This window comes from Perissodus microlepis, chromosome 7 (assembly GCF_051167445.1).
Source record: "Perissodus microlepis isolate ML-2025 ecotype Zambia chromosome 7, ASM5116744v1, whole genome shotgun sequence".
Classification (NCBI taxonomy): Eukaryota; Metazoa; Chordata; class Actinopteri; order Cichliformes; family Cichlidae; genus Perissodus; species Perissodus microlepis.
The window spans coordinates 14,039,542-14,067,126 of NC_140467.1; the positions used below are offsets into that span (position 1 = coordinate 14,039,542).

A 27,585-nucleotide genomic window follows, 5' to 3' on the forward strand; every position below is an offset into this window, starting at 1 on the left:
CTTCATGTCTGAATGTCTGGTTTCTATTTTTTTTTTTTTCTTTCTATGCTTTCCTAATGTCTGGGTGTCTTCATTCTTCTAGTCATAGGTTTCAGGGATTACCACAAACAAACAGATGGTTTCTAATACATGAGGCAGCACGCAGAGCAAGGGTGTCTTCTTGCTCTTACCATCAGCTTCTCTGACGCACACATGCAGACATGCACTGCCCTGAGTCAGTACCCTCTATGTAGACTTCTGTCACTCAGCACCTCTGGTCTGTGCTGAGAATTCAGTGTAACAGTTGCTCCAATGCTTTAATTACTGACTGACTCATCAATGAATTGTTGCAACATCCTAAAATAAATTCTAAAAAAATTCCACTAACATCGAGCCGTAAAGCAACATAAACAGAGATATTTAAAAGCAATTTACATTACAAAACCTGCTCTGTGTTCTCAGGGAGCCTCAGAAGCAGAGGCAAAAGTTCAGTTTAAAAAAAAAGTCTCTTCCTCGGAATCACTGACAACTGTCTATTTTTTTCACGCCCCACAATGTCTTACTCCCATTTGACTCACCTCTTTGTTTTCTGTACCTCTGCATTTGGAATTAGAATTTTCTGGGCGGTGACAGTAGATATAACTTATACTTTCTAATTGCCCCCAGATCAGGTCAGAACAGGTAAACGTTTGCAGAGAGAGAACCTCCACACTCAACTCCACTTCAGTGGTAATGGTAAGTCAGAACTTATGAACAGACTTTTATACTCAGTGCATTATGTTTCCTGCTGTTTGGACCATGAAGTAATATTCTTTTGAATTTCATTAGCTGTGGAACTGAAAGATTTGCAGCATCACTCGGAGCTTCATTTATCTCCTACATGTGAAGCGGCCAACCGTTTCTGCTTATAAATGTGCTTTGACTATAGAGGGGAAGTCAGAGAGAACGGGTTTGCAGAGTGTGTGAGGAAATATGTAAAAGGTGATTTTTCAGTTACTAATCTGAGGAAGGAGGTCATGTTTCCATAGATCACCTGCTGCATGTGTTTCAGTGTAAACGCACTGAGATTGATTTGCTTTTGGATAAATGAAATCTTTAACATTATTAGCTAGATGAAATCGCATAATCACGGGAAAATGAGTGAAAAAATAAGCTTTAGATGGATGAAGTGTAATATTTCTCTTTTTCTTATATGTCCAAATGCATTCACACAATAGGAGGAAGCAGACAAAGCAATAAGAGTTGTAATGTCTTTGTACAGTTTGATCCAGTCAGATAGAAACCATTACTGTGTTTATCCTGTGTTTTTCTTTTCCCCTAATCTTATCACATTTAGCTAGGTAGATGGTGCCGACATGCAGATAACGCGTCTTACTATCACGCTCTATATCACTTCTGTTTTGGATACAGTGACTCATAGTTGCTAAGAGCTGGAATAAAGCAAACTAGATAAAACTGGGGTGTGGCTCAGCTTAATAACAGAGTGTGACTGTGCCACACCTTGTAACAGTCCTGCATTCATACATGACGTCATTTGCGAGACTCAGCTTAATATCGTGCCAATTTGTGAAATCACAGAGAACAAAGCTCTACGTAAATCTACCCAGTGTATTTAAAAAAATACAACGAAGTAATACTATAATTATTACAAGCATACAAATAGGATTATTTAGAATATATAAGGATATGTTGACAAATCTGCATAATAATTGACAAAAACACAAGAAAAAGAAACAGGTGAAAGACGTGTTTGCTGCACGGACATTTTTCTGTCCCACCATCTGACATACACACTGTCACATTATCTTCTGACATCATGTTTAAGAATAACTTTATTTTAATGGTTTAAATGTTAAATAGCAGTATTCCTCAAGGGTCATTATACTGAAGCATTCCAGATCAGCAATACTCAATTTACAACCCACAGGACGTCTGGTGCTGGCTGACCCACCAATCATTTTCGAATTCACTAAATAGAACTGACTGAAGAGGTTTAATGTGTGAACGCTTTCAAATGTAACAAAAAAATCGGTCGGTGTTTATAGCGTGTCTGCAGTTTCGTGTGCTTAGCTGATTACGGGAAAGTGATGCATGGTTTTAAAAATCTAAACTTACAAGCCAATCAGAAAAGTAGAGAGAGCACAGACTGAGAAAGTTGGTGCATAAATATGGCAGAAGGGGCTGGCCGGGATTCAGATTGCACTGGTTAGCTCCACCTACCAGGCAGCTAAAGGAACACAAAGGGAACACACACACTCAACAGGCCTGGACAAAGCTGGGTCATTACAAGTGTCAGCTTTCGAATGCAAAATAATAAATTATTTGTCTCTCAAATGAACATCAGTGAGTGTCAGTTCTTGTATACGGCTAATGTAACTAACATGTTAGTTCAATTATAAATAATTCATTTTGAAGGAATATTTGTTAAAAAAAAGTTGAAAAATGTCACTGTTATTTATTCATATTTATCTGATCCATGTATTTTATTGTGTGTTAAATACCCCTGACCTAAACCTAGTCTTACACTGAGGCTTATATTTATACTGGCACTAGTTTTCAAAAGTCAGCAGATATTTTTCTAAAATCCAGTGACTCTCATCACGAGTCTCGTTAACAGATCACCGTGTTTTTCTGCCTTTGCTATATGCTCAAGGTGGAACATTGTGAGTCACCACAAAGTCACAGATTGGATTTTTGTGGATGGTTATCACAACTACAGTGTGAGCCTCACAAACCTGTAGCAAAATGATGCATGCCTCACACTGAAAGCCAAACGCTAGACAAAATATAGGTATAAGGTAGTTGAAATAACAAAATTTTTAAAAGTTATTGGGATAAAAAAAAAGAATACATGACAGGAGACTATCACGGCAGGGGAAAAAAGAACTTTTATGCTCACGGTATTTATTTAGTGAGGTAGTTGAGAACAGTGGATCTACATGCCAAATGCCTCAAGCTATTAGTAACATTTCCAACACAAACAATTTTTTTCCCACATTTAGGTTGTTGCAATTTGTTTGCCCTCACTGACATAAAACAATGCTCTTAATATATCACATCTCCCTCTATGTAAAGCTTTTGGCAGCAGAATCCACATAATATTTTTTTATTTGATTAAATTTGATTTGATTACATTTTTTTTTTTAACATTTTCAACAATTTTCAGTCAGTCCCAGTACCTGACCATGATTTATAATTTGCTGAGCCACTTAACACTGACCTATGAAACATTTAAAAAATGCACCTAACTCAAGGGATGAGCACATAACAGACAACTTAGCAAAGAACCTAATTTAAATTGTATTGTCAGACACTTTGCTACAAGCATCCTTACAAACCCCCTAATTTGTCCCAGTTTCTTTAGCTGGATGAAGAAAAATGCCAAAGATAACACAGTTATCAGGCATAAAATCCTATTTTTACACTAGCAAGATGACCCATTAGCCAAAAACTTCATGGCTTGGAAGAAACTCGACCAGTGGAGGACAAAAGAAAAAATGGAAGGCCTAAAACATAATGCAGATACAATATGTTCTTAAGAAACAGGAAAATATCCAGCAAAGATCTGACGAAGGTAGAGATGCAAGAGAACTGACCCCTCAGCTGAGCCATCTACTGTTCAGATGGGGGGGAGGGGGTCAAATAATCACCTATTTGTATGAAACCAGTCAGGAGACAGGGACAGCAGTGAGTGTCTACAGTCATCTGTAAACAGTGGAGGCTCTGTTATGGTTTGGGGCTGCAATTTAGCCAAAGGTCTTGGGTGGTATGTCAAAATTGATAGAATTATGAATACAGATAGACTTGGATCCACCATGCTTTACCATCTGGCGAGTGTCTTATTTGCAAACATACTGCCAGTACAGTAAAAATAAACCTGGATAGAAAAACACACAGTAGAACACTGTCAGTCATGGAGTCCAGAGCCTGGACCTCAACACTACTGAAGCTGTGTGGCATCATCTTCACAGAGAACAGAAGAAAAGGCAGCAAACATCCAAAGAAGAGCTTTAAATGTCCTTCAAGAAGCCTTGAGAACTATTTCTAAAGACTACTTTAGAAAGCGAGTTCAGACTGTGTTCAGACTGTGTTAAAAAGAATAAAGGTGGTCACACCAAATCTGGACTTTCAAGCTCGCCAGAACTCCACAGACTGTTTTTGCCTTTATATACTGTATTTGCATTTCATTTTGCAGATATTTCAATACATCACTGCAGCTATTTCACATTTTTCTACCAAAATTTGAAAAATGAAAGTTGGCTTAAAAATTCTGCTCGATTACTGTTACATGCATCGCTCGCTATATTTTGTGTGTGAACTCTTGACGCTAAAAAGTGTCAATTTGAAAGTCATCTTACCACTTAAAATAGAAATACTCGAATACAATATTCAGCTTTATAGTATTTGGATAAATCTTCTTAATTTATTTACTCTATTTAAAAAATCGTTACTACAAAAAATTGAGTCAATTTAAAAACAAAACCAAAAAAAAATCAACAACTTAACAACGAAACAAAAACAGAAGCTGACGTTTCCACAACCGTTTTAAAGAGTTGTTTCCATATTTGTCCCGGTTTCTGGTATTTTCCAGTGAAGTAGGGAAAAAATGCAATCAACTTCGCATGACTGTTTTGAAAAACCTTCAAATGGCTGCCTGAGTCAGCGAGAATTTGGATTCTTCTCCATCTTATCGGACTCTTATCTAAAGGGGGAGCCGCTCACCTGTGAATCAGGTAGTAAGTGTGACTCGTCTCTGAGGCTCCACCTCCGGCTGCAGAGCTCGGCTCTTTCGGTGCGTCTGACCACAGACAGTTTGAGCTGCCACGACGCAGAGCGCAGGCACCCTGTCCGCGGCAGTGTGTGTGACCTATTTTTGCTTTCTTTTAACTTTTCACCATGAGTACAGTCGGCTCAGAGCACGTGTTTTTGACTGCTTTACAGCCCAACACTTCAGTCTCAACTTACGCCCTCCCGTCTGAGATCAAAGTCGGGAATGGGGGCTCCGTGTCTGACGACTCTGCGAAAGCGCGACGCGTCCAGCAGCAGATCCAGATGAGACTGGCGGAAAAGTCCACACTTCCGCGTCAGAATGGATCCACCTCACACTACGCCATGTCAGGTAAACATCAACGAGTTTTTAAGTCACTTTCACATGGAGTTACACCTACACTCTAACTGCTCTGCATTTCCGATTGAGAGCTGCTGTGTGAGGTGGTCTGTGTTCTGTGCGGACAAGTGGCGGAATTAAGTGTGACAATCCAAGTTTCCAGCCTGGCGCTGCGGGCACAGGTGCTCAGCAGTGCTGAGTGATACAGATGAGTTGTTAATCAGACCACTCAGTCCTGTGACCATGTTTCCTTTGGTCTTATTTGACGACATTATGATCTGTCACACTGACTCAGGTAGTAAACATGCCAGGTAATAAAAGCATGATCTTTATATGTCCAGACATATCAAACTCCAGCCAAGAAAGGCTTGGTTTGAGTTTTGAAACAAGACATATTCGTAGAGCTCACGCTGAGCTATAAAAGGATTCATCTAAAGAGTCCAACACCCATAGGAAGCTTAAAATGCTGACATTTAAGAGGCTGCATTCATTTTCTTTTACACTTTTTACTGTGAAAATTACCCAGATGATTAATCCCATCAATACAGCTTGAAAGAGAAACTACTTCCCTGTTGCTTCACCACTTGTTTATTTGTCTAATAAATAGAAACCTAATGATAAAATTAATCTTTTTCTTTTAATTCGCTTTTTTCCTAAACTCTTTTCAGACCTCTGAGTCTGACTCCGAGCCAATAGTTTCAAATGCAAGAGTGACACTCAACTGATATGGCCAGGGGCCTGGGGGGGTGTTCTGCATGCTTGTCTGAATTCCTGTGGACTCATTTTTCTCGTCAGCTCTTGGAGGAATTTGTGTTTTGTTCTGAGATGAGCTCCAGCAGCAGCAGCCATTTTACTCAATGTCATGTCTCTGCAGAGGAGAAACGGTTAATGTGTAACAAGCCCGAACAAGTGCTCCTTTCATGAACTTCGCTGATAGCAGACTAAGGTGAAAACCTCTCCCCCCTCTCCCCACCCGTGGGATTAGGTTTCAGGTAGTGCTTGGCTTAAAGGTAGGTGGGTTCAAGAGATACCAGAGGGGCTCGTGCAGCCCGTTCACAGTTGTTACATTATCATAACTGGTCCGTCGGAGGCATGTTGACACGCAGTCAAAGTCAAGGTGGGACTGTTATGTAAGCAGTGACAACACTCCCACAAGGGGAATGAAAGGCAATACTGAAGCGCTGGGAATTAGTATGATCAGTAGTTACATCAAATTTCATGATAAGACTTCAGTGAAAGAGCTGAGCTACTCATGCTCACAGTCTTGTCATGGCCTGTGTCTGCTCTTAAACCTCATGACTGCACACGTGACTGATGCATGAAGCTACATGCCAGTGGCATTTGAGGCCAAAGCAAATCTCGCCCAAAGTGACCATAAAGTATATCATCCCGTGCATACCTTTGCACTCCATAATTTTCTGTGTGCGACCAAACTGCGAGGAGACGGCAGAGGAGCTTGACAGCTTGGGTCGTTGTTTACCTGAGCCTTTACTTGCCTGCTTCAGCGGAGAGAACATGACGTTCATGCTGTGTTCAGCTGCAGAAACATACATGTCGGATAAATATGTCACTGCCTGCGTTTCTGTGTGCCATTCTTTGCCCTGGGTTTAGCTTGGAGAAAAACTTATTGTCATTAACTGTGACTCCATATTAATCATCTTCTGAAAGCATCTACAAGAGGCACATTCCTTACCACACAACAGGGAATGCTGCTGTTTCAGTGGTTTGCGGTTTTAGAAAAGTTCATTATGAATGCGTAAGTGTTTGCACATGGTTTCTGGTTCATGGATTCTGCAAGGAATGTTTTTTCTACTTCGTCCCAATTCTAAAAACTGCTGCAGCTATGCATTTATGACAGTGAGTGAACAGTGTTCAAGCTGTATGTGGACAAGTCTCAGCAGAAAGCGAGGGTGAAAAAGGAAATATTTACAAGGAGTCCTGGCTTGATGATCAAAGTACATTTTTTTGAGTGGCAGCAGAGGAAGGGAAAAAAAGTTTCTTCGCTGAAGGACTTCTCAGGGGGTGTGTTGTAACGGCTGTTGCTCTCAGGTGTGTTGGGCGTAGTCAAGGTAGAACAGGGGTCAGGCCCGAGAATGTGTCAGTCTGGTTTTTATACCTGTGGTATGCAATAAAGTAGCATAAAGGGCGGTCCAGCCCACCTTACTCTACATATATGGTAGGTGTAAAACCGCTCAGGTTCAGCAGAAACATGCATGTAAAGTACACTAAGATACAATGCATGGCAACAAAAACACACAAACCTGATTTTGTTTCCTCCTCTGTGAAAAAGAAGCTGTTCTTATTACTCAGTGTTTTCAGGTGCAGTTTGTCAGCATTAAGCTTTTTGGTAAGCATGAGAAAAAGTAATGTCTACAAGCCAGAAGCTCAGGTTTTGTACAGTTTTTTTGCTCTTGGATCAGTATGATGTCATAAAGAACGGATATACCTTATATAGATGAGACATCTCTGACTGTGAACAGTGCAGCCGCACCCACCTGCATTTCACATCATTTGTCTTTGATGTGGGAAGTAATGAAAATACATCTTTACTGTACTTAAGTAGACTTTTCAGGTACGTGACTTGAGTCTGTATTTCTCTGACAACATTTTACTTTTACTGCCTTAATTTAAACACAAACATCTCTACTTTCTACTCCTAACATTTTGCTAAATGAGATTGTTTTTTTTTTCAGTTTAAGACATTTTAGGGGAGTTATAGTTTCATGTCACCACACGCCTTTAAACATCAAACCAAACAAAAATGAACCTAAATAGAGCTAACAATAGCACATAAAAGGCAGTCCTATTGGTGTGTCCATCACCTGTGCTTCTGACACTCAAAGAGATTAAAGAGGCAAAAAACAAACTTATAATTTATATCTTATGTATTGTACTAATTTTCTTTTAGTTCTCTTGTTCTCTGCATAACAGATGTTCAAGATGAGTCCATTCATTAGAATTTAAGTTGTAATAAAATTTGTAGTACCGTGTGTTAATATTATTTTATTATGATATTAACATTAAAATGAGATTCATTTAGCAGGCAAAAAGAGTTGGTAGAAATCCCTTCTAAAGAGCTCCCCTTTGCCTTTATAGCACAACATTTCCGTCTGTACTTTTATTTGTATTTGTACTTCTGCTTACATGAACGATCTCTGCACGTTTACCACCTCATTGTATGAAGTGCAGCCAGGCGGAAATAAATAGTGTTATGGGAGAGGCGTTAAAACTACTCTGGGTCATAATGAGTGGGTTTAATACAAATCATTAGCTTGAACCTCATTTTAGATCATTCAAAAGGTGAGTTGAAGACATCACAGTTTGAAAACTGGCAGCTAGTTACTGTTTTATGACATGTTAGTAGTCCAGCCTGTAAACAAGTTCATAGACTGTTACATAATATTAATAAATGTCCCTCTGCCACTACCTCAGTTTTGAAATTTTGATCCCAATCAAGTGTAATAAACACATAAATATCCCTTAAATTACATTTTCCCTACAGCCACCAGAAGGTCAACATTTATGACCAAATCCTTGCAAAACTAATGATTCTCCAATAAGTCATGGCTCTATTTTGTGTTTCTGTAAATGACAGGCTGCAGAATTAATTTCTTGGGAAGGGATTCTAAATCACATAAACATAATTACACCCATAGATGCTACTTTATAATTAACATAGTTTTGTCACTGACATATTCCCCTCTCAGCTCAGATATGTGGGTCGACAAACTGTTGCTCAAGCCTGCTTACACTGTAAATAGCTTGCTCCATGGCTGCTATCAGAGTCACCACTTGCCGTTTGAGTCTGGACGGAGAGCAAAAAAACATTCGCATACTCTGTGTTTGCTGACAGAAACCTGCAAATGTCTTTGTATGTAGGACAGGTAACCGGAGACATCGGCCCTGCTGACTGGTCAGGTCCTGCTGCAACACACCGTGTGAAATCAAACCTTTGGGCTTCGGCGCAACACGACACCGGCTATTTAGACAGAAATGTCTTTCATGTAAAACATTGTTGTAAATTAAAGAGGCACACCTTAATGTGGGATTTTCGTCTGTGATTGATCCCACCCTAAAAGTGCCTTTTTTATGACATGCAATATCTTCTTTGAACTTCTCTGCAATGCTGTTTTGTTGTTGTTGTTTTTTGGTTTGTTTTTTTTTTGCAATGACACCATTACAGGTTAAATCAAATTTGAAAAACAAAAATGTTTTGTAGCTTTTGTTATAAAAGTCACATTTGCCGTCTTTTTTAATCACACTTGGCCTCTTAGAAGTTGCAAGAATACAGTCAGCAGTTGATTCAACTTTCAGAATGAAAGTACTGTATAAATAAACTTCCCTTTTTTGAAAAATGGGAGTGTTTCTTAAGAAAAAAAGGGAACTTTTTCAACTATTTTTGTAGTCCAATCATTTCCTGCTGTCATTGTTCCATTTTTGTCCAGACCTGTTTAGAAGGTATTTTCTTTGACACTAGTAGCAGTAGGATTAGGCTAAAGATGAGCTGTTAAGTCATAAATCACTCAAATCACTGATTCCTTACCCGACTTAGTGGAACAGCAGTTTAACAGAGACGTTAGTCACGAAGAAATCGCTTACGTTTCTGTATAAAACAGAATGATTATTATTTATTATTATAAAGGTTCTATAAAACATTTTTGTGACTGTAGCTCAGGGGGTAGAGGACGTTGGTGGAATAGAAAAAGCTTTTAGAAACAAGTGGTTGTGTGAATGAGACGTGTTGTATAAAGAGTGCTCCAAAACACCATAATTATATACAGCAGTTGTAATGTGTATAAATATATTTTAATATGTTGTAATTATGTGTTATTCACTGACAAATGGTGGATTACATTTTTTTTTTGCTTCTTTTCAGATTACGGTGGTTCATCGTCAGTGAAATATAACACCCATAACCCAAGTTTCAGCTCTAAATCATCCTTCATGTACTCTGGTTCCAGAACAATCGTGAGTGGAGTGTTTCTCACTTTTTCAGCCCAATATTCACACACACACACAAATGATTAAACTGAGTCTTTAATCTAACACCAGACGTTATATTAGCTGGAAGCTCCCATCTTAAAAAAGCTGATGGCTTTGCTGACATGTCACGTAGGACACAGCGTGTGTGGTATTTCACAGTAGGCTGTGATTAGATCAGCTCTGAGTTTTCTTGTCCACTCACTAGATTCCTCAATCTTAGTGATTAAATTCGAAAGACGCTGGCTGATTAATGCACGTCAGTGTCCTCGCCTTTGTTTCTATAACAGTCCCCTGAATAGATTTAGAAATATTTTTGATTCATCCAAACTTACAGTTCAGTGAAATATATTGAGTAACTCTCTTTACACATCTGTTTGTAACAGTAACTCCTCTCTCCACCCTCAGGGTCCGCAACTGTCTCAAAGGTCAGGCTTCAGCAGCCATTCTGCCGCCCCAGACATGGCTGGGTTTCAGAGGATGAGTATGAGGAGTGGAGGTCCAGGTTATGCTGCTGGTGGGGGTGGTGGGGGTTTTTATCAAGAAGATATGCGCATGGGGACCATGAAACGAATGGACCCAGAAATCTCTACGCATTCAATGCAGCCAATACCAATGCAAATGAGGGGCTGGGGTGTCGACAACAGCGATGCTGGCAGTTTAGTCTCCGAACGTGACGCCACCTATGGTCGCTCGTATGCTCAGAGCGCGGTCAATGGCTACACCAGCCAGATGATGCAAGGAGGAGGCAGCTCGGGCTTTCAGTCAACCATGCGCCGATCTCTAAGCGGCACTCTTTCCCGTGGCGGAGGGGTGCCAGCAGGTGGGACAGAGATTGTCCAACAGCAGTCCTTCAAAGGCCCGGCCCACCGCACCATCAGCAGGATTACAAACCGTAACCGGATGAGCATGGGCTCCATGTCTGGAACCATGCAGCAGACATCAGGTGGGAGCATCTACGGGGGAGGTGGAGACACTGTGGATGGAGGGTTCATGATGTCCACGATGTCTGGCTCCCAGGGGAACCTAAGGATGCAGCGTCAAGGCACCATGTCCCGTGCCATGTCGGTGAAGAGCATGCAGAGTGTGGGCAGGGGCATGGACATCTACGACGTGCAGATGGAGTTGGGAGCCAGCATGGGCAACCTGAGCGGGTGAGAAGCTTTTCACATTCATAGGATCAGTGTTTTCATTGGTAGCACTGATTTTCCTGTACTGTACTGAAGTTTGTGATAACTGTATGATGTGGTGCAGGTCAGTGTCTGGAAAAATGCCCATATTTACATTTGATAGGTCAGGTTTTATCAGTCATCAACATCATCAACCTCAACAACCAACGATGTTGGGTAAGAGGAATTCTAGAATCCTAGAAAAACAGAACAGTGATTGGTCTTTCTAAGAATTCAGTGTAGTTTAGTGTGTACTGTATACAGGTCTTCAGCTTCAGCCCATCGTTTTTTTCTGTGTCAAAGAGAAAACAGAAAGCAAAGAAAGCAACGCTAGCATGAAGAAAACTGGCATGAGTGTGATGTCACACAACTTTTAGAAAAAAAAACATTTAAGTGCTGATGAAAGGAATTGATGAGCTCAGAGGCGTATTGATCAATTTGGAAGCAGTCCTTTAACAGAGGTGGTTCTCCACTCCTCTCTCTAGTCATCCTCATGACTCAGTTTGTTGTATTTGTCACTAACGTTCTTAGTGAAGGTGATGAACCAATGTGCCGTAAATTTCATGTGTCACTAAGTTCACAAGGGGAGTGTGCAATGTGAAAAGTGAGTTTCCTAAGAGCTGTGGATTGGGAGGTGGCTCCATAGTGGCAGGACTGGTTTCGGGTGTGGCAGCTCAGTGTCAAGCTTCACATTTCACACATCCCACAGCGTGTGGTTAGGGCGAGCTGATTTGCAGCACACTGTGCGATTTGGAAGAAGTTCAACAACACAATTTTGCACACAAGTAACAAACCGCCTGCGAATAGCTGTCTCTTTGTGTGCTACCAAACATAACAGCAGGGAAGTTATGTAATAAAGTGTTTTTTTGAGTTCCTGTGTTGAATTTGTTTATTTGCTTCTTTGTCAGGTTGGACATGCAAACAGCAGTGCAGTACCTGACAGAGGAAGATCCCAGCCTGCAGGCCCTGGGTGCCGCATACATCCAGCATCAGTGTTACAATGACAAAGACTCTAAAATCCTGGTACTTTGCACTGATTAAACTCATGGTTACAATTCCTTCAGTTCTTTCCTCTGTGCTATTAAGAAACTCATTCATGAAAGTTGTTTTCCTTCAAGTGCCAGCATCCACTGATAGATGTTTCTCCTCTTCTGGTGACTTTATATAAGCTGGGGCTTTGGTTCTGGTGTGTCCTAGTTCTTCTTCTACTTTTTCTTCTTCTTCTCCATTTCTTAACTTGAGATAGTACAACAATCTCTTGTCGGCAGATTTAACTTCTCCAAAAAGAATTTTTAAAGGGAATTTTCTGACTTTTTCAAGAATTAAATGACCCTTTCACATTGTTTCACATTGAAGCAACTCTCAGTTTTTATAATTTCATTTAGGTCCCTGTCCCAGTCCTACAGTCCTAGAGATTGTATAAATACCTGAAAATGCCCGACTGTTTTTTCCTTCCCTCTTTAGGTGCGTCAACTGGGTGGCATTGGTGATTTGGTGCAGCTGTTCAACAGCCAAGACCCAGAAGTACGGCGCTACGCCACTGGTGCCACACGCAACATCATCTACGAGAACATGGAAAACAAGACGGCCCTGATCGAAAAGGATGGCATCCAAGAGCTCGTCAAGGCGCTTGAGGAGAACGATGATGAGCTCCGCAAAAACATCACAGGTATTGCAACGCATGCACCAGAGAAGCACCTAGAATATTGTTTTGGAGCTTTCCCACAAGAGGAAGTGGCTACAGATTGGTTCAAGTCAGTGTGTGGATTTAAAGTGATCAGATTGTCAAAAAGAGCAGTCTTTGAAATTGATATTGTTCAAACAAACGAGAGCACACCGTGGAGATTTGCAAGGCATGGGGCATGTCTGAATACACAGAGAGTTAGATGGGGAACTGCTGTCATGTCTATAGATTGTGTAGGTGAGGATGGGAGCTGTGTGGGCCTGTGAAGCAGCAGTATGTCAGCCGCCCCCTTTGATGAGACAAGACCTTGTCACTTTTTTCCTTTAAGCCACAACACAGAGTGCTAAGTGAAACGCCTTGGCATAGGGAATAACTTTTACCTGTACTTATTAATATCAGTGGGCTTCCAAGTGTGACAGCAGATGACAGGTTTTTGATTCATGGAGCACAATGTAATCCTCAAATGGATATTTTATTTTAATGGCATGTGTTTTTTGGGGGGGATATTTCTGCTAAGCTATGGTAGGTTAAATAATTACTGTGAAATCATTTTAAATTGGTTAATGTTCATTTAACTCACTGCTGGCCTGAAAAAACATAGTTTTCCCCCAATTTTTTGGTTAACTGTTGCCATACTTCTTGAACTCAATCAATAAAAACATCCTGAAATCATATTTGAGAAAAGCTGATGACAAAAAAAAGAAGCAATAGTATGCCTAAATGCCAGTTTTTATTTGTCCGTATTCGTGCAGGTATCTTGTGGAACCTTTCATCCAAAGAAAACCTTAAGGAGAAACTAGCCAAAGCGACACTTCCTACACTTACTCAAAAGATCCTCATCCCCCTCTCGAAAAACGAGATGGGTCGGACTGCGCATACCGATTCAGACACAGAAATCCCTCCTGAGTCCCCTTCCGAGACAGAAATCTTCTGCAACGCCACGGGATGCCTCAGGTGCACCTCATTTATGTGTCTTGCGTCTGCAGCTGCTACATGATTGATTAAAATGTATGCGTATGCTTTTCCTTTCCCATGACTGCATTTGCATTTGGCAAGCTTGTTTTTTCACACCCAGCGCTTTTTTGCTGATGTTTGCAAGAGCCGGCATTACACCACGCCTCCAGTTACCTTTGACTCTATTCTGTTAATGCATTGGTGCCAGGAGTCCTGTAATCTATATGTGCACAACACTCAATCTGACCTGAAGAAGTTCTCTGAAATCACTTGCTTATTTTCTGTGTTCTTAGGAATTTGAGCTCCGTGAACGAAAAGACCCGCCGGTCGATGAGAGAAACAAATGGACTTGTGGAGTCTTTGGTGAACTACATCAAGGCCTGCCTCAAAACAAACAGAGCCGATGACAAGGTGGGAGAATAGCTAAAAAATAAGGAGAAATCCAGAGAAGGCAAAAAATAAAATACAAATTTTTTAAATAAGCCCCTCCTACCAGAGGAGGCGAGGCACTGCCACATGCTTCAATAGCACTAAAAGTAAGTCAGTGTTGACGTTGGCGTTCATGTGGGATTCAAACCCTGGTCCTCCCGGTGAAACCCTTCTCTTTATCTCTTTTCTAAAATATATATAGTGCTCAAGTTGGTTTGATAAATGACCTCTTACAGGCTTGTTTTTGTTGTTGTTGTTTTTAACGCCTACAGTCTAGTTTCCCCTAAGACAACTTGAGTTGCAGTATATTATATATGTTGTTTTTTTGTTTTGTTTTTTTGTCTGTTTTTGTTTTTTTGTTTTTGTTTTTTTTGTCCAAAATGATACATAGGCCTAATTTCCTTTGAGTACTTATTTGTCTGGATGTGTGTATGTCTGGTCTAGGGGGTGGAGAATTCGGTGTGTATCTTGAGGAACCTCTCCTACCAGCTCTACGGCGAACTTCCATCTTCTGTTTTAGCCCGCATTGAACCAAACAGAGATCAGGACAATGGGCTGGGCGAATCCATCGGCTGCTTTACACCTCAGAGCCGAAAAACCAAAACTGTAAGCACGTGTGAGAATCGCTCCATTAGCAAGTGCACATAGACCATCCTGCACATCTTAATTCTGCCTTCTCCTGTATTTCTTTGACTGACAGAAAAAGAAGCAGTTTCAAATTTTAAATCAAGTTGCCAAAGTGCCAAATGGTATGGAGTGGCTCTGGCATCCTGATATTTTGAAGGTGTACCATGAATTGCTGAAAAAATGCGAAATCAACTGTAACACCCGCGAAGCAGCTGCTGGAGCACTGCAGAACATCACAGCTGGAGACAAAAGGGTGAGCAGCAAATTCATCAGGGATTCAAATGTAGTAACCATACACTGTATATAAAAGATGTAAACAGCTACAGTGGCATCACCCAGCATCCCAGAGTGGTGGGAATGCAAGTTGCATTAATAAAGAGTTTGTTGTGTTTAATGCAATAAAGACGTTCAGAGATCAAAGACAAATGGAGTACATCTCATCTTAATAAGGGCCAATTACCTAAAAGAAAAGTAAAACAGTCGAATTTCACTCACCAAAATGAAATAAAAAGTTTTCTTGGATGCACTGTAACACAGAGAAAGCCAAAACTGCTTTTTCCACTAATTCCATTAAAAATATTTCCAAAGGAGTCGCTGGTACATACAAGGCCAAACTCTCCGGATAAGGGACTAATGTCAGCCGTAGTTACATTTTTTTGTCTTGTGCCCGCTGTCGGGGAAATACAACTACAACTGAAAAAAAGACATCACAGTTACGGACATTACACATATTACAAGAAAGTGCTGAGTAACACAGTGATAACATCATCACAAATCAAAGCACAAGCAACACAGAGATGCAGGACAGGTATAAAAGATCTCTAACAATGCAAAGTTTACAAAGGTTGTTTGATAATTAGCTATAATTAGTCCATCTCATACATTAATTGCTCTGTCTCTTTAACTTGTAGTGGCCTGCGGTGCTGAGCGATATGGCTTTGGACAAAGAACGCATGCTGCCAACCATCCTAGACATAGTACCTCGTTCTGCCAAAGATGCAGAGCTGCGTTCGCTCACAGGTTTCCTACGAAACCTTTCCCGCCATACCGACGATAAAGACGAAATGGGTCAGTCTTTTTTTTTTTTCTCTTCCCCTTCTGTAGAAATGTTGATGTCTCTAAGACACAGAATATAAAACCCTAAACCGTTGTCTTTGCAAAATTTTAAGAATTAGTTGATTGTCAAAATTGATTTTCACATTTCTTTTTATAAGATGCTAATTTGTATCGGTTTATTTAGCCAAAAAGGCTGTGAACACACTGGTGGATAAACTGCCTATGGATGGAAATCAGAAGTTTCCCTCCAGCGACTCGGTGGTCAACATCTGCGGTGTTTTCAATAACCTGGTGACTGGCAGCATGAGTGCAGCCAGAGACATCGCCCAATTTGAGGGCCTGCCAAAACTGATGGGCATCTACGACTCACGAGGCAGCAGGTTGGAACATTTTTCCAGACTCCTGATGTTCAATTTTAATGTTGCTATTCAAAATTTTGTGTGTGAAGTCATTTGTATCATTTAATAACCTTGGATGAAATATTTTTCTAGCCTTGAAAACAATAAGGCATCCACAGCAGCAGCCACAGTTCTGTCCAACATGTATCATTACAAGAAGCTGCACAGACAGTACCAATCGGTAAGAGATGGCTTTGAGCTCTGCACTTCTAATCATGACATGCAAGAAAAAATCAATAATATATCAAAGATAGAGCATCTAATTTCCTTCTATTCCTCATATATTTAGACAAACACCAATCTTTCCATTTTCAGTTTACTATTTTTTTCCAAGCATTTGACACTTAAAAAAAATCCTTTTAAAGAGTTTCCTGACCTCTGATTTGAGCAAGAACAAGGAGTTAGGTCCACACAAAAGTGAATATTCATTGAAAACAGTTTCTTTTCTCGCCGCCCCACCCTCATTCTTATCAGCTTGTGTGCATTTGTGTGTACATGCACATTATGTCTGAGTGTGAAAGAGTGAGAGTGACGGGAATTCTATGACGAACTCTGTTCTTTCTCTGCAAAACTCTCTCAGTTAGATGACACGTTTAACACCTCACACTGCTACTCTTTAAACACACATGCACGCGCACACACACACACACACACACACACACACACACACACACGCGCGAACATATCCAGTCAGGCAGGTTCAGGGCTTGAGAAGGATAAGGTAATTTTACTGCCTTCTGCAGATCGCAGCTTGTCCCACCCAAAGGTGTGGCGTACAGCTTGTTTCTTCATGAACTTGTTCACACAACAGGAAACATGATTTAATGTTGGCTTTGATTAGAGTTTTCATTTTATTAATCAGATATGCACTCCATTGCATTACTGTACAATTTGCATAATACTGTAAGTACAAGAGCACAGATTAAACATGATCTTAAGATCACGGCAGGTTGTTTTTCTGTGTTTTGAAGTATATTTAATATCATAACATCTTGTTTGTACCTTTGTGCTACAGAGAGGATTCACAAAACAGTATCAATCAACGCTATCGATCTAAAGCTGAGGTAACTTGGGACAAATTCAATTCTACAACAGCAAACAATCCTGAAGTCTACCAGCACTCAGTGGCAGAAATCTATACCACAGTAACATCTGCTCTGTCTTCACCTGCAATCATTTATGTTATGGATATCAATACACAAGTAACAGAGGATCCATCCAAAGGAAATGTCAGTGGCATCAATGCAGTGCAAGAATTTATGGATTCTAATACACATATTTGCACCTTAAGCATTTACTCTCTTTGTTAGATCACTGTATGCGTTTTATGTATAATCAGGGATTTATTTTCTGTCACAGAGGTTTTAAAGCAGTTGATGGACAATCTGATGGACACTTGTGCCTTAGGTTTTAACAAAACTCCCTGTTTTGTCTCTCTCGTTTACGGTTCAGATGCAAGATAGCCTTGTTTTTGTAAATATTGCTTTTTCTTTTGCATAGAAATGACATGTGTTTGTTTTATAGACAGCAGTCCTTTGTACTCGTAGTTTTCAGATAGATGATGTCTGTTATATTTGAATGTAAACCATAGATTTATAGAAATTTGGATGTAAATAAATTAGCTTAAGGGGGGGGGGGGGTGTCATTCAGTGTGGAATTTTGTTTATACATATTTCTATTCTTATGCAATGTTGTTATAGTAATCACTGTTTTTCTGGTGTAATTAATGGTGTGTGCTTAATGCTGGGGTGGCTTGATTACTTGCTGCAGGACAGATAAAACCAAGTATTTGTCATTTTAGCTATTAGCTGTGGCAAATTGTAGATGTAAATGTCTTTCAAACCTGGATCCACTGTGCAGTAAATCTATTTTGCAAAGTCTATTGTATAAAAATTAAATCCCTGAACTGCAGCAGTTGCTGCTCAGTGGCATAAATGGTAACCTTGTGTTTCTGTGTGGGCAGTAGAAGACACTTTGTTTGATGCTTTTTGCAGAGGTGTCATCTGCATATTTAACATCTAATAAAGAGAAACATTTGGAAATGAAATGACATTTTGTTCGCGTTTCTTTAGCGTGTGTGCACAGCACCATTTGCTGCCGAAACAGACTGACACCAACACTGTAAAATGCCAGCCACACCCTGTTTGCATATTTGTTCCTGCTCAGACAGGAACAATACCAGACCTTCCCTGCTGCACCCTTATTTAGGCTCTTACCTCAGTGCAGGACCTCCATGAGGAGAGAGAACATCAACGTTTACAAAGGAAGAAAACCTTGTGATTGATTTCCAGTACGTGCAAAGCTTCCAGCTAAACAATCCTATTGTGTGGGAATCCCATTCCTTCACCTGACTAGGAAAAAAAGCATATTCCCTGGATTCTCTGGACTGATATCTGATCTGTCATGTGTATGTTTTTATGTCTTTGCCAACTATTTGTTTACTGCCAACTATAAAAGGAAGATCGAGTGCTTATAAATTAAAAAAGAAAATCCTTAAGACACCGTCATTACACTGTCTTCTGTTGGAGACTAAAATAAAGATCAACAGGGTAAATTGGCAATCAATAAAATATTTATTGTACACACACTCTTAATTACACTTACTTCCCTGAAATACTTCAGACAATTTCTCACAAAGTATGTTACACATCAGTATGAAATGTAAAAATGCTAAAACTCATCTATGGCATGTAGAAACAGAAAGCAACACACTGATTTTAATAACACACTGTACAGAATGGAAACAGTTGGCTACACGATGCAGAAAACAAAAAAAAGACGTGCCGACAGCGATCTCTACAGAGCGTCGAGTTTTAGAAAGGAGTGTGAATCAGATGTCCTCAGCGACCAGGCAGTAGAAGTCTGAGCGTGCTGCGTAGTTGCGTGATCCCAGGTCCGAGATGTCGATGTCAGAGGGTTTTGGCTCAGCTGCTGAGCTGGTTGCAGCGGGGAGAACTGGAGCTTTGCAGGACAAAGCTTTGTAGACAGGGAGGCGAAGACCTGTGACACAGAGAGAAGGAGAGCGATGCAAAATGTCACTTTCCCCTTCTTTGGTTTGTATTGATTAAATTGTGTGGTGATTTTTTCTGTATGAGTGTACAAATAAAATAATTTTTTTTACATTTTTACTGCAAAGTAAAAGGAAACTATTGCTTTGATTTTTTATAAATAAAGACTTAAAATGGGTGCTGTCTGCCGGGCTCTGTCCAAAATTACCATCACTTGAAAAGCTCACCAGCACCAAAGCTTCAACATGAGCAATTGTATGCTCAGCTCTTTGTGGCTAAGTGTAGCGGCTTTTTGAAAACTCATAAATCCAGACCTAGGATGAGTGTGTTTATTACTCTTTACCTTTGGACAGACCCAGCCAAGTTGTTTATGCCATCACAAAGTTAAACTAACCTAAGCCAAGCCAAGCCCACCATCATTTGACTGCAGCGCTTTGTAAATAGTTTTAATTCTTGCATCTAACTTCCTGGAAGAAAACAAACTAATGAACAGTTTTTAACTCTTAAGAACGAAATGACAGCATTCTCATCAATAGCGAAATGAAAAGTAAATATGTGAAAGACCATTGTGATATGATGCCTTAGTTATGAAGTTAAGTATTAACTATAGCTTAGTCAGTATTTGTTTATTCAAATTGGGAACTAACTAAGTGAAATGAAGAGGGTTTCGACTCTGACGTGTTTTTTTTCTTCTTTTTAAGTCTTTCAGGTTGAGACTTGTATGAAGGCTGGAACATTTTATGTTGCACTCTTGTGACAACAAGTACAAGAACTGCTGAATAGTTGATGATTTGCATTACTGGATCAAAGTCATTAACAGGTGCTTGTTAAACATGTGCATGCTTGCCTCAGTATTTTTTCCAGATATTAAAATTTAAACATTTTCGTGTGTGTTTCTCACACAAAATTTAGACTGCACCTCTTACCCAGATCACCGGCAGGGTCCGTATCTGAACGGCAGTCCAGGTAGTCCGGCTGAAGGGTCAGCATCGGGTCTTTGTCATCCTCTAGCAACGTCTGAGGGTCACCGGCAGACTCCTTGTGGAAGACAACACTGCGAGGCATTGCTAAAGCTAGCTCTTTCCAGAAGACAGATGAAGGCGTCTGTGCAAACACAAGCACAAAGACACCAAATAACATTCATCCCAGCAAGCTGCTACAAAGTCAAGCGAACCTTCTAAAGTGCAATGCTATAGTTTTAATTTCATTTTGAATTGATAAAGCTGCTCATTTTTTCCATCAATAATGCATGATAGCAAAGTGAAAACAAAGATGTTTCAACTTTTATGAAAGACTGAGAAAAATATGTGAAAATGCATGATTGTGGCAGTCACTTTTACAAACTAACTTAGTGATAATTCAGATCTTCTTGAGGGGGGGTTTCCTCAAAACTTCTGTAAAATAAACACTAGTTTTATCAGTATTATTATTCTAGCCTTGAACCTTCCAATAAACTTTTGAGAACGTAGAAGAACACAAAAATCTTCTGACTTGTAACTGACAGATTTCTATCTGCACTGTTACTCTCTGTTATTGTCTCCTCTTCCTGGTTTTCCCTGGTTTGAAGTGGGTGGTGCTACGTTTGAAAATGTAATGGCATGTACAAATGCAAACCAATCATTAAAATTCCCCACATTTTAAACCTAAACATAATGACAACCAATCAAATCTACCACACCCACAGTGTCCCTCGGATAATGTCAGTCGAAACTATCCATCATATTAGCAAGGAAACAACATATGGCTGGAGTATTACCACAGAGTTGTGTCTCCAGGTAAGTATGGTGAGGCAGTGCTGGTGCTCACTAAGCTGCTGTTTGACCTCTGGCCTCATGCGCTTATACTGACCATCCAACAAGATGAAGATGGGCTGCTGACACAACTCCAACAAGTGCAGGAGGCCTTGTCTAAAAAATACACAGAGCTCCAGTTAAAAATAGGACACTGCATATTGGAGCAATTCTGCCCTCAAGTGGTACGATGTAATAATACACAAATTATTACATTTGCTTTCACACTTTCATAACTTGGCTGTTTGCTATATAAATACAATATCATTTTTATTTATAAAGCAAAGTTTAAATAGTGATATTTCTGTGTATTCCGTCCTACCTGAAGTTACTGGAACACCAGTCCTGTTCAAGGTAAGCAAAAGAGAGCAGCACGATGAGGCGCCGAGAGCGACTCATGTTCATTAGGAGCTCTGCAGAAGGATCTGAAAACAGTTGGTGCAATTAAAAAGGCAAAAATTAATGTTTTTTACACGTCTCAGTGCAGAACATTAAGAACACTCTTACTGTTTCCATAAACATTAGGAGGGTAAGTAGCAGCCATGTGCTGCTACCTCTAAAAAAGTAGAAGAGCTCCATCTCAGACTTTGCAGGCCTCAGTCAGCATATTAAAGGTTAAAGTTACAACAGTACAAATAGAAAAAGACTGACAAAGTGTGGCTTGTTTGGAATGTTTGAAAAGTTGCATCTTAGCAAACCACAAGACTTCTGGAACAATGATCTGTGGACGGCCAAGACCAAAGTGGAAATGTTTGGCCATCACGCAAAGCACCAAATATAGTGAATACCAAACATAGCATATTAGCACAAACACCTCATACCAACTGTGAAGCACGGTGGTGGCGGGGTGTGATTTGCGCTTGTTTTGCAGCCACAGAACCTGGGCACCTTGTGGTCTCTGAGTTGACCAATGGTGCTGGAGTTTAGTGACTAAGAGGCTGGCAAGGCTAGCACAGAGAGCTGACCAGTGGATTTGAACTCATAACCCTTTTCTGTTTCACTTCTAACATTTCTAACTATTGTAACACTGTATGGCCTGAGTGTAGTTAACCTCCTAAGACCCGAACTCTTCCATGGCATGCATTTGTAATTTCTCTTTGATATTTGGACATATTGGGACCTGATGAATGTAAAAACAAAGAATTGCCAGGTTTTTTTTGTTTTACCTGATTTTTGCTCCTGACAAAAATGAGATGCACATATGAGGATATTATGAGGGTGTTTGTTTAAAATTTCAATAGAACAGTGGCAGTATAATGTCCTCATAAGTGGATATCAGGCCCTTGTAGAGCAAAATTTAGTATTTTGGTCTAGACAACCCAAAACGTGATGTCCACATATGTGGACACCAGGTCCTAGGAGGTTAAAGATGAATTTGACTTCTTCAATTTCACACATTCCTGAAAGATGTGAACTCAGACAGTCAAAGACAGCTGTTATACATTAACTATCACTCTGTCTACAGGTGTGACAGGCAATCTGACAGAGAGTGAGACCTATATTTTTGGTCTTTTTCTGACAGGGACAACTATCTGACTGATTTTCTACGGTTTATACAGAGTGCTGGCTTTCAGCACTTTAACCATATCTAGTCACATATGGGGCAATCTGTCTGAAAGCTAAAGCCTGGTGTGAAATTGGGTCATGCAACAGGCACAGCGGTAAATATACAAGAGAAAGCTTGAAAAAGAAAAGAATAAAGGTGCTGCAATGCCCCAGCTGTGCATAGACGAATACTCACAAACTTCAATGAACTAAAGCAACAAAGAGTGAGACGAAACTCTTGCACAACAATGTGAGAGACTGATAAACTCGTGAAGAAGTTATTGCTCTGATGTGGTTCTGAAAATTACTGATTCAGAGTGTCCTATAAAAATTATGTTTTTCATGATTGTACATTTCAGTGGGTTACTTAAAATTATATATGCTGATCATGAAGCAGGCATGAATGAGGTAAGCAACACAGAAGCAATAGTAGCGCTGCAGTGTGGGAATATAATCATACCTGCACCAGGTAGCATATCGTTGTCATTGAGGTGCACTTTGTACCCATTTATATTTTCCAGGTGAGGTTTGAGTACGAAGTTGACAAACTTCCTGTCATAGTCATTATTCACATATGAGATATAGGCATCATATAATTTCCCATCTGAAAAGGTTCAGACACAAACATCCAGGTGTTGTTAATACAAAAATATCAGTGCGGCAAGTTAATTTAAATTCAAGAGAGGTCTCACCATTGAGTTCATAGTCTCCATACGAGTTCTTGTACCAGAGTTTGATGTTCAGGTGGCACCTCGAGTAAATGACAGCGGCTAAAGCCAGAAACAGGAGGAGGATGACGGCTGCAATCACAGCACCTGTGTGACTGGGGCTGCCTGGACATAGATACCAGAAAAAAAGGAAAATCAATGGAGAATATAAAAGTAATACTCCAATTAAAAGCTTTTATATTATACAACATATATTGTGGCACAATTTTTAATATACAGTATATTTGAGACTGCAAGTAAACTTTTGGAGGAAAATCCAAGATAAAAAAATGCACAGTTTTTTCAATTTAAATGATTAAAGATGTATGATATATAATTATTCAACCCCGGAAAAAGAACAGCTCAAAGAATTAAAAGCACAAAATTACCATTATATTTATAGAGTATATGTGAATGTCTGACCACAACTGCACAGAAATAGTTTCTTTCCCAGTCTTTGTTTTTTTTAAATAACAATAATGTATACTTTATTGATCCCCGTGGGGAAATTCCTCTCTGCATTTAATCCATTCACCCAGTGAAGCAATGGGCAGCCATTGGGCACCCGGGGAGCAGCGTGTAGGGACGGTACCTTGCTCAGGGGTACCTCAGGGTAGCGTTCAGTGGATTCAAACCCCTGACCTTCTAATCATGGGGCCACCACTCTACCTACTGAGCTATCCCTGCCCCATTTTATTTTATTTTATTCTTACCATGTAAAAAAAAGTAGTTACTGCTCACGTAATATATGACTATAGTGCTTTAAAGCATCAGTCTGGACCTGAACTAACTCATTATCAAAAATTAATCAATCAAGACAGAGCTACACAAGCATATCAAGTCAGATTCCTGTGTTTGTTGAGTTTGATGGTCCTGTGTAAGCACTTTAGTTAGTCTTTAATATTTAAGTTTGCAGGGAAAGGGCTGAAAATATAGTGTACGCTTAAACTAACTTCTTTTAGCTGCCGACTGTGTCCAGAGCAGTACATGCAAAGCCTAATGCCATCCACTGGAAGTAACCCACTGACTGTGGATCAAAATTTCAAAGAACCCCATTTAAAAGAAAACAAACTACCCTTAGCTGAGTACATGGAATTTCTCCGTTAAATAGTTAGTATTTAAAGAATATGTTTAAATATGGAAAATAGACCCATTATGTATCCTGAATAGCCTCAACTTCTATTTGAGAAACTTATTTGTTTTTTTTATTTTTACCTAGATTCTTCAGACTGAAGTCAGCAGAAATGTTCCTCACTGTGCAGCTGTACAGCCCAAAATCTTCCAGCTCTCTGAAGGTGATCACTAGGAAGCTATTTACCATCAGCTGGTTGGCACCGGGAGACCTGATATAGTTAGACAGAAGATTAAGCACAGGTCTAAACACAGGTACATTATTAACTTTCGCCAAGCTAATATTCAACGGCTTCAAATCACCATGATGATGTGTTCAGCGAGGAAAGTGTGTGGTTATTGAGGGGATGACCATCTTTACTCCACTGCAACGTGGTGTCACATTGCTTCTCTGCTGGGTCCCAGAAAAGGAGAGCAGTGCAGTTCAGTTTCACAGTGGATCTCACATTTTCCCAGAGTGCCGTCGAGCCCCCATTAGGTTTAAATTCTGGAGCCTTGGAGCACTGAGACTCTGTGTAAAGACACACAGCTGTTATCCATGTTCACTGCAAGATCCATCAGACAATAGAGGCCTTCATGCCAGGTAGCACCTGAGCCTGTTACTAGAAGGCATGCTGAAACAAAATACCTGTTTGCAGGTGTATCCATTCAATTAACCCCTTTAAATCCACACACAAACTCTACAGCAGCTTATTGATTTCGAAATAACTTCATTACTCTAGCACACTGAAACATTACTTTACCTTTAACTAGGAGACGCACAGTAAATGTGACCGTGCTGTTGCTCTGTTGCTTACAGGTGTAATTTCCTTGGTCTTCCAAACTTAGGCTGTTAAAGTCCAGGTAGATTTTGCTCTCATTTGTAGGGAGCTGCACGCAGTCCTTTTGCCAGGTCAGCTGTGTTTGAGATGTGCTCTGAACAATCTTCAGAGGGCACTGTAGTTGATATGGATGCCCAACAAATGCCGCCTGTTCTTTAAACCTACTCTCATCCACGCAAGTTTGACCTTCGTAGAGAAGAAATACAGAGGTTTACTTAGGACAGAGTATTCAGTCCGTGTCAGGGCATTCATATCCCTAAGATAAAATCTGTAGGCTACACCTCAAAGTATTGAAAGACTTAATATTTATATTTACATCTAGATTCAATTAATTTTATGAATCCCCAAAAGGGCAGTTTGTTTGCATCTTACCCACACAACCTATTTAACAGTCAAATTCACACAGCCTACACTCTTTAAACACTACTCACAAACATTGTTCCAGTAGAAGACACAGATCAACAAACAATGAAGTTAAATAAAAAATATAAATAAAATAAATTAATAGATTAACAAGGAGAAGTGTTTAAAAACTAGCAATCATAGAAAAATTAATCTAAATGATCCTGTCAGGGTTAAGTGATCAAATAGCCGAGGGAATTGAGGATCCATTTGTTCTACACTGGACATAGCAGTGACTTGAGAGCAACTTCCTGAAATGAGACCACAAAGCATACAAAACATGATCAGGATGGTCAATACTGTTTTTTTCCTCCTTTATCCCCTGTTTTTTCCTGATCCGGTATCATGTTATGTAAGGTAACATGACACCACGCACTGTTGGGTCACTAAAAAGTGAATCAGATGCCCAACAATCTAGTATGAATGGGATTTATGTTACTTTGGCCCATAAACAAACCACAAAGTAATAAGGCTACAGTATTAGCACAAATCTACCCCTGATGCATGCTGTATGATCAAATGGATGCAGGCCAAAATCCCCTGAAACTGGCTTTACTTCCTTTTAAAGAAACATTTTGCATACAGTCTGTGCATACAAGCAGCTTGCACAGACTCTGTGGAGCGACACGACACTGTGTAGTTTTTAGGGCCTGGAGTAAGAGGTTAATGATGTATGAAGGTGAAGTTGTTTACACTTTCACCCATGAAGACGATGAGCAAAGGAGTGTTTCCCTGACTTAGATTAAAAATAATAGATTCAAATAATAATAATAATAATAATCAAGAAAAACACCAGCGTATTCAGTGTAAACAAATGAGCCCTACCAAATTAAACACATCGGATAAACTAATGTCAGCTGCTGCTCTATTAAATCCTAACCTGTCGGTCAAGTTGGTCAGCGCATGCGCACATTGTGACGTTAAGGAAAAACCAACAAATATTCGCTCCTCCTTTTGACTTTTCCTCCTTTTCTTCTCTTTTTTTCTTTCAACCCGTCCGGGTCTAAAGTCCGTTTCTGGTCTTGTTGCCGGGCAACAGCATGTGACTGCGTGACAGTGACATGCGTGCACGCAATGACCACATGTGCATTGACCTGGTTGTTTAGCATACTCATCAGCATCTATGACCGCGACAAATAGTTTATAATAAAAACGCATCCACAATGAATACATTGAACACAGCCACAGCTCCCAGCTGTGGAGCTGTTAAGCAGGTGCTCCAAGCAAACTCTAAACTTGCCCTTAAAAAGTGATAAGTAAATAACACCCTTACCGACTGCGAGTAAACCTCTGTCCCATAACCCGGAGCACATCAAAGTGAAAGCCACTAAAATCACAGCCATGAGCGGGCAGCTGTTTCCCTCTTCCTCCGTCCTCAGGTGAACACTGAACCGAGTGCAGAGTTTTCTGTTTAACTACATCACTAAACCACAACTTTCCTGGCTTATTATATGGTTACAAACAGAGTCGAGGCGGATATGCAAACGACAGCCTTGCTGTTCACTAACTGCACCTGGAAAAACCTGAAGCTCTCCTGCCGATTGGCTGGACCTTGGTCATGTGACGCACACACCGACTTTTACCTGCCTTGCACTTTAACTTCCTGTACAGGAAGAAAACTGGCTTAAAAGGGATGTATGTTAATACTGTAACAGAGAGAACAGTAACCAAAATGGTTTATTGTCAACTTTTTATTTTAGTATTGCTGTTTAGATGTATGACACCTAATATACAGGCGCCATCTGGGCCCGAGAAGCTCTGGCAATAGAGATTATGACTCTCTAGATTTTGAATGCCT

The 27,585-nt window shown here is 40.1% G+C and overlaps 2 protein-coding genes across 3 annotated transcripts; one reads left to right on the top strand and one right to left on the bottom strand.

Annotated features, from left to right (window-relative positions):
• The first annotated feature begins 600 nt into the window (after positions 1-600).
• Positions 601-18,430, top strand: pkp3a (plakophilin 3a). Of its 2 annotated transcripts, XM_084933624.1 has the most exons (14): positions 601-714; positions 4,921-5,098; positions 9,963-10,054; positions 10,475-11,220; positions 12,144-12,258; positions 12,700-12,904; positions 13,672-13,873; positions 14,167-14,284; positions 14,747-14,908; positions 15,003-15,182; positions 15,841-15,997; positions 16,170-16,365; positions 16,477-16,564; positions 17,399-18,430. In XM_084933624.1, exons 1-14 carry the CDS (start codon positions 712-714, stop codon positions 17,438-17,440), a joined length of 2,484 nt encoding a protein of 827 aa, XP_084789750.1. In that variant the 5' UTR covers positions 601-711; the 3' UTR covers positions 17,441-18,430. The 2 variants fall into 2 exon arrangements, with proteins under 2 accessions (XP_084789750.1, XP_084789749.1); XM_084933623.1 differs by lacking the exon at positions 601-714 and having other exon boundaries at positions 4,375-5,098.
• A 503-nt stretch (positions 18,431-18,933) lies between these two features.
• On the bottom strand, positions 18,934-27,280 carry sigirr (single immunoglobulin and toll-interleukin 1 receptor (TIR) domain). Its single transcript, XM_084933637.1, has 10 exons — positions 27,061-27,280; positions 25,308-25,571; positions 24,868-25,075; positions 24,649-24,776; positions 23,419-23,559; positions 23,187-23,330; positions 21,504-21,606; positions 21,148-21,298; positions 20,318-20,495; positions 18,934-19,383 (listed from the first exon to the last, which is right to left on the bottom strand). The coding sequence occupies exons 1-10, from the start codon at positions 27,128-27,130 to the stop codon at positions 19,214-19,216; spliced, it is 1,557 nt and encodes a 518-aa protein (XP_084789763.1). The 5' UTR covers positions 27,131-27,280; the 3' UTR covers positions 18,934-19,213.
• Positions 27,281-27,585: the final 305 nt, after the last annotated feature.

What these genes read in the sequence shown, in the direction of transcription:
- pkp3a (XM_084933623.1), top strand. Translation starts at nt 4,876, where the DNA reads ATGAGTACAGTCGGCTCAGAGCACGTGTTTTTGACTGCTTTACAGCCC. An exon ending in AGAGCCGAAAAACCAAAACT is followed by an intron (nt 14,909 to 15,002) that starts GTAAGCACGTGT and finishes TTTGACTGACAG; the next exon opens with AAAAAGAAGCAGTTTCAAAT. An exon ending in TGCACAGACAGTACCAATCG is followed by an intron (nt 16,565 to 17,398) that starts GTAAGAGATGGC and finishes TTTGTGCTACAG; the next exon opens with AGAGGATTCACAAAACAGTA.
- sigirr (XM_084933637.1), bottom strand. Translation starts at nt 27,130, where the DNA reads ATGGCTGTGATTTTAGTGGCTTTCACTTTGATGTGCTCCGGGTTATGG. An exon ending in CTTCAGTCTGAAGAATCTAG is followed by an intron (nt 23,560 to 24,648) that starts GTAAAAATAAAA and finishes ATCTATGTCCAG; the next exon opens with GCAGCCCCAGTCACACAGGT. An exon ending in TGGAGACTATGAACTCAATG is followed by an intron (nt 23,331 to 23,418) that starts GTGAGACCTCTC and finishes GAACCTTTTCAG; the next exon opens with ATGGGAAATTATATGATGCC.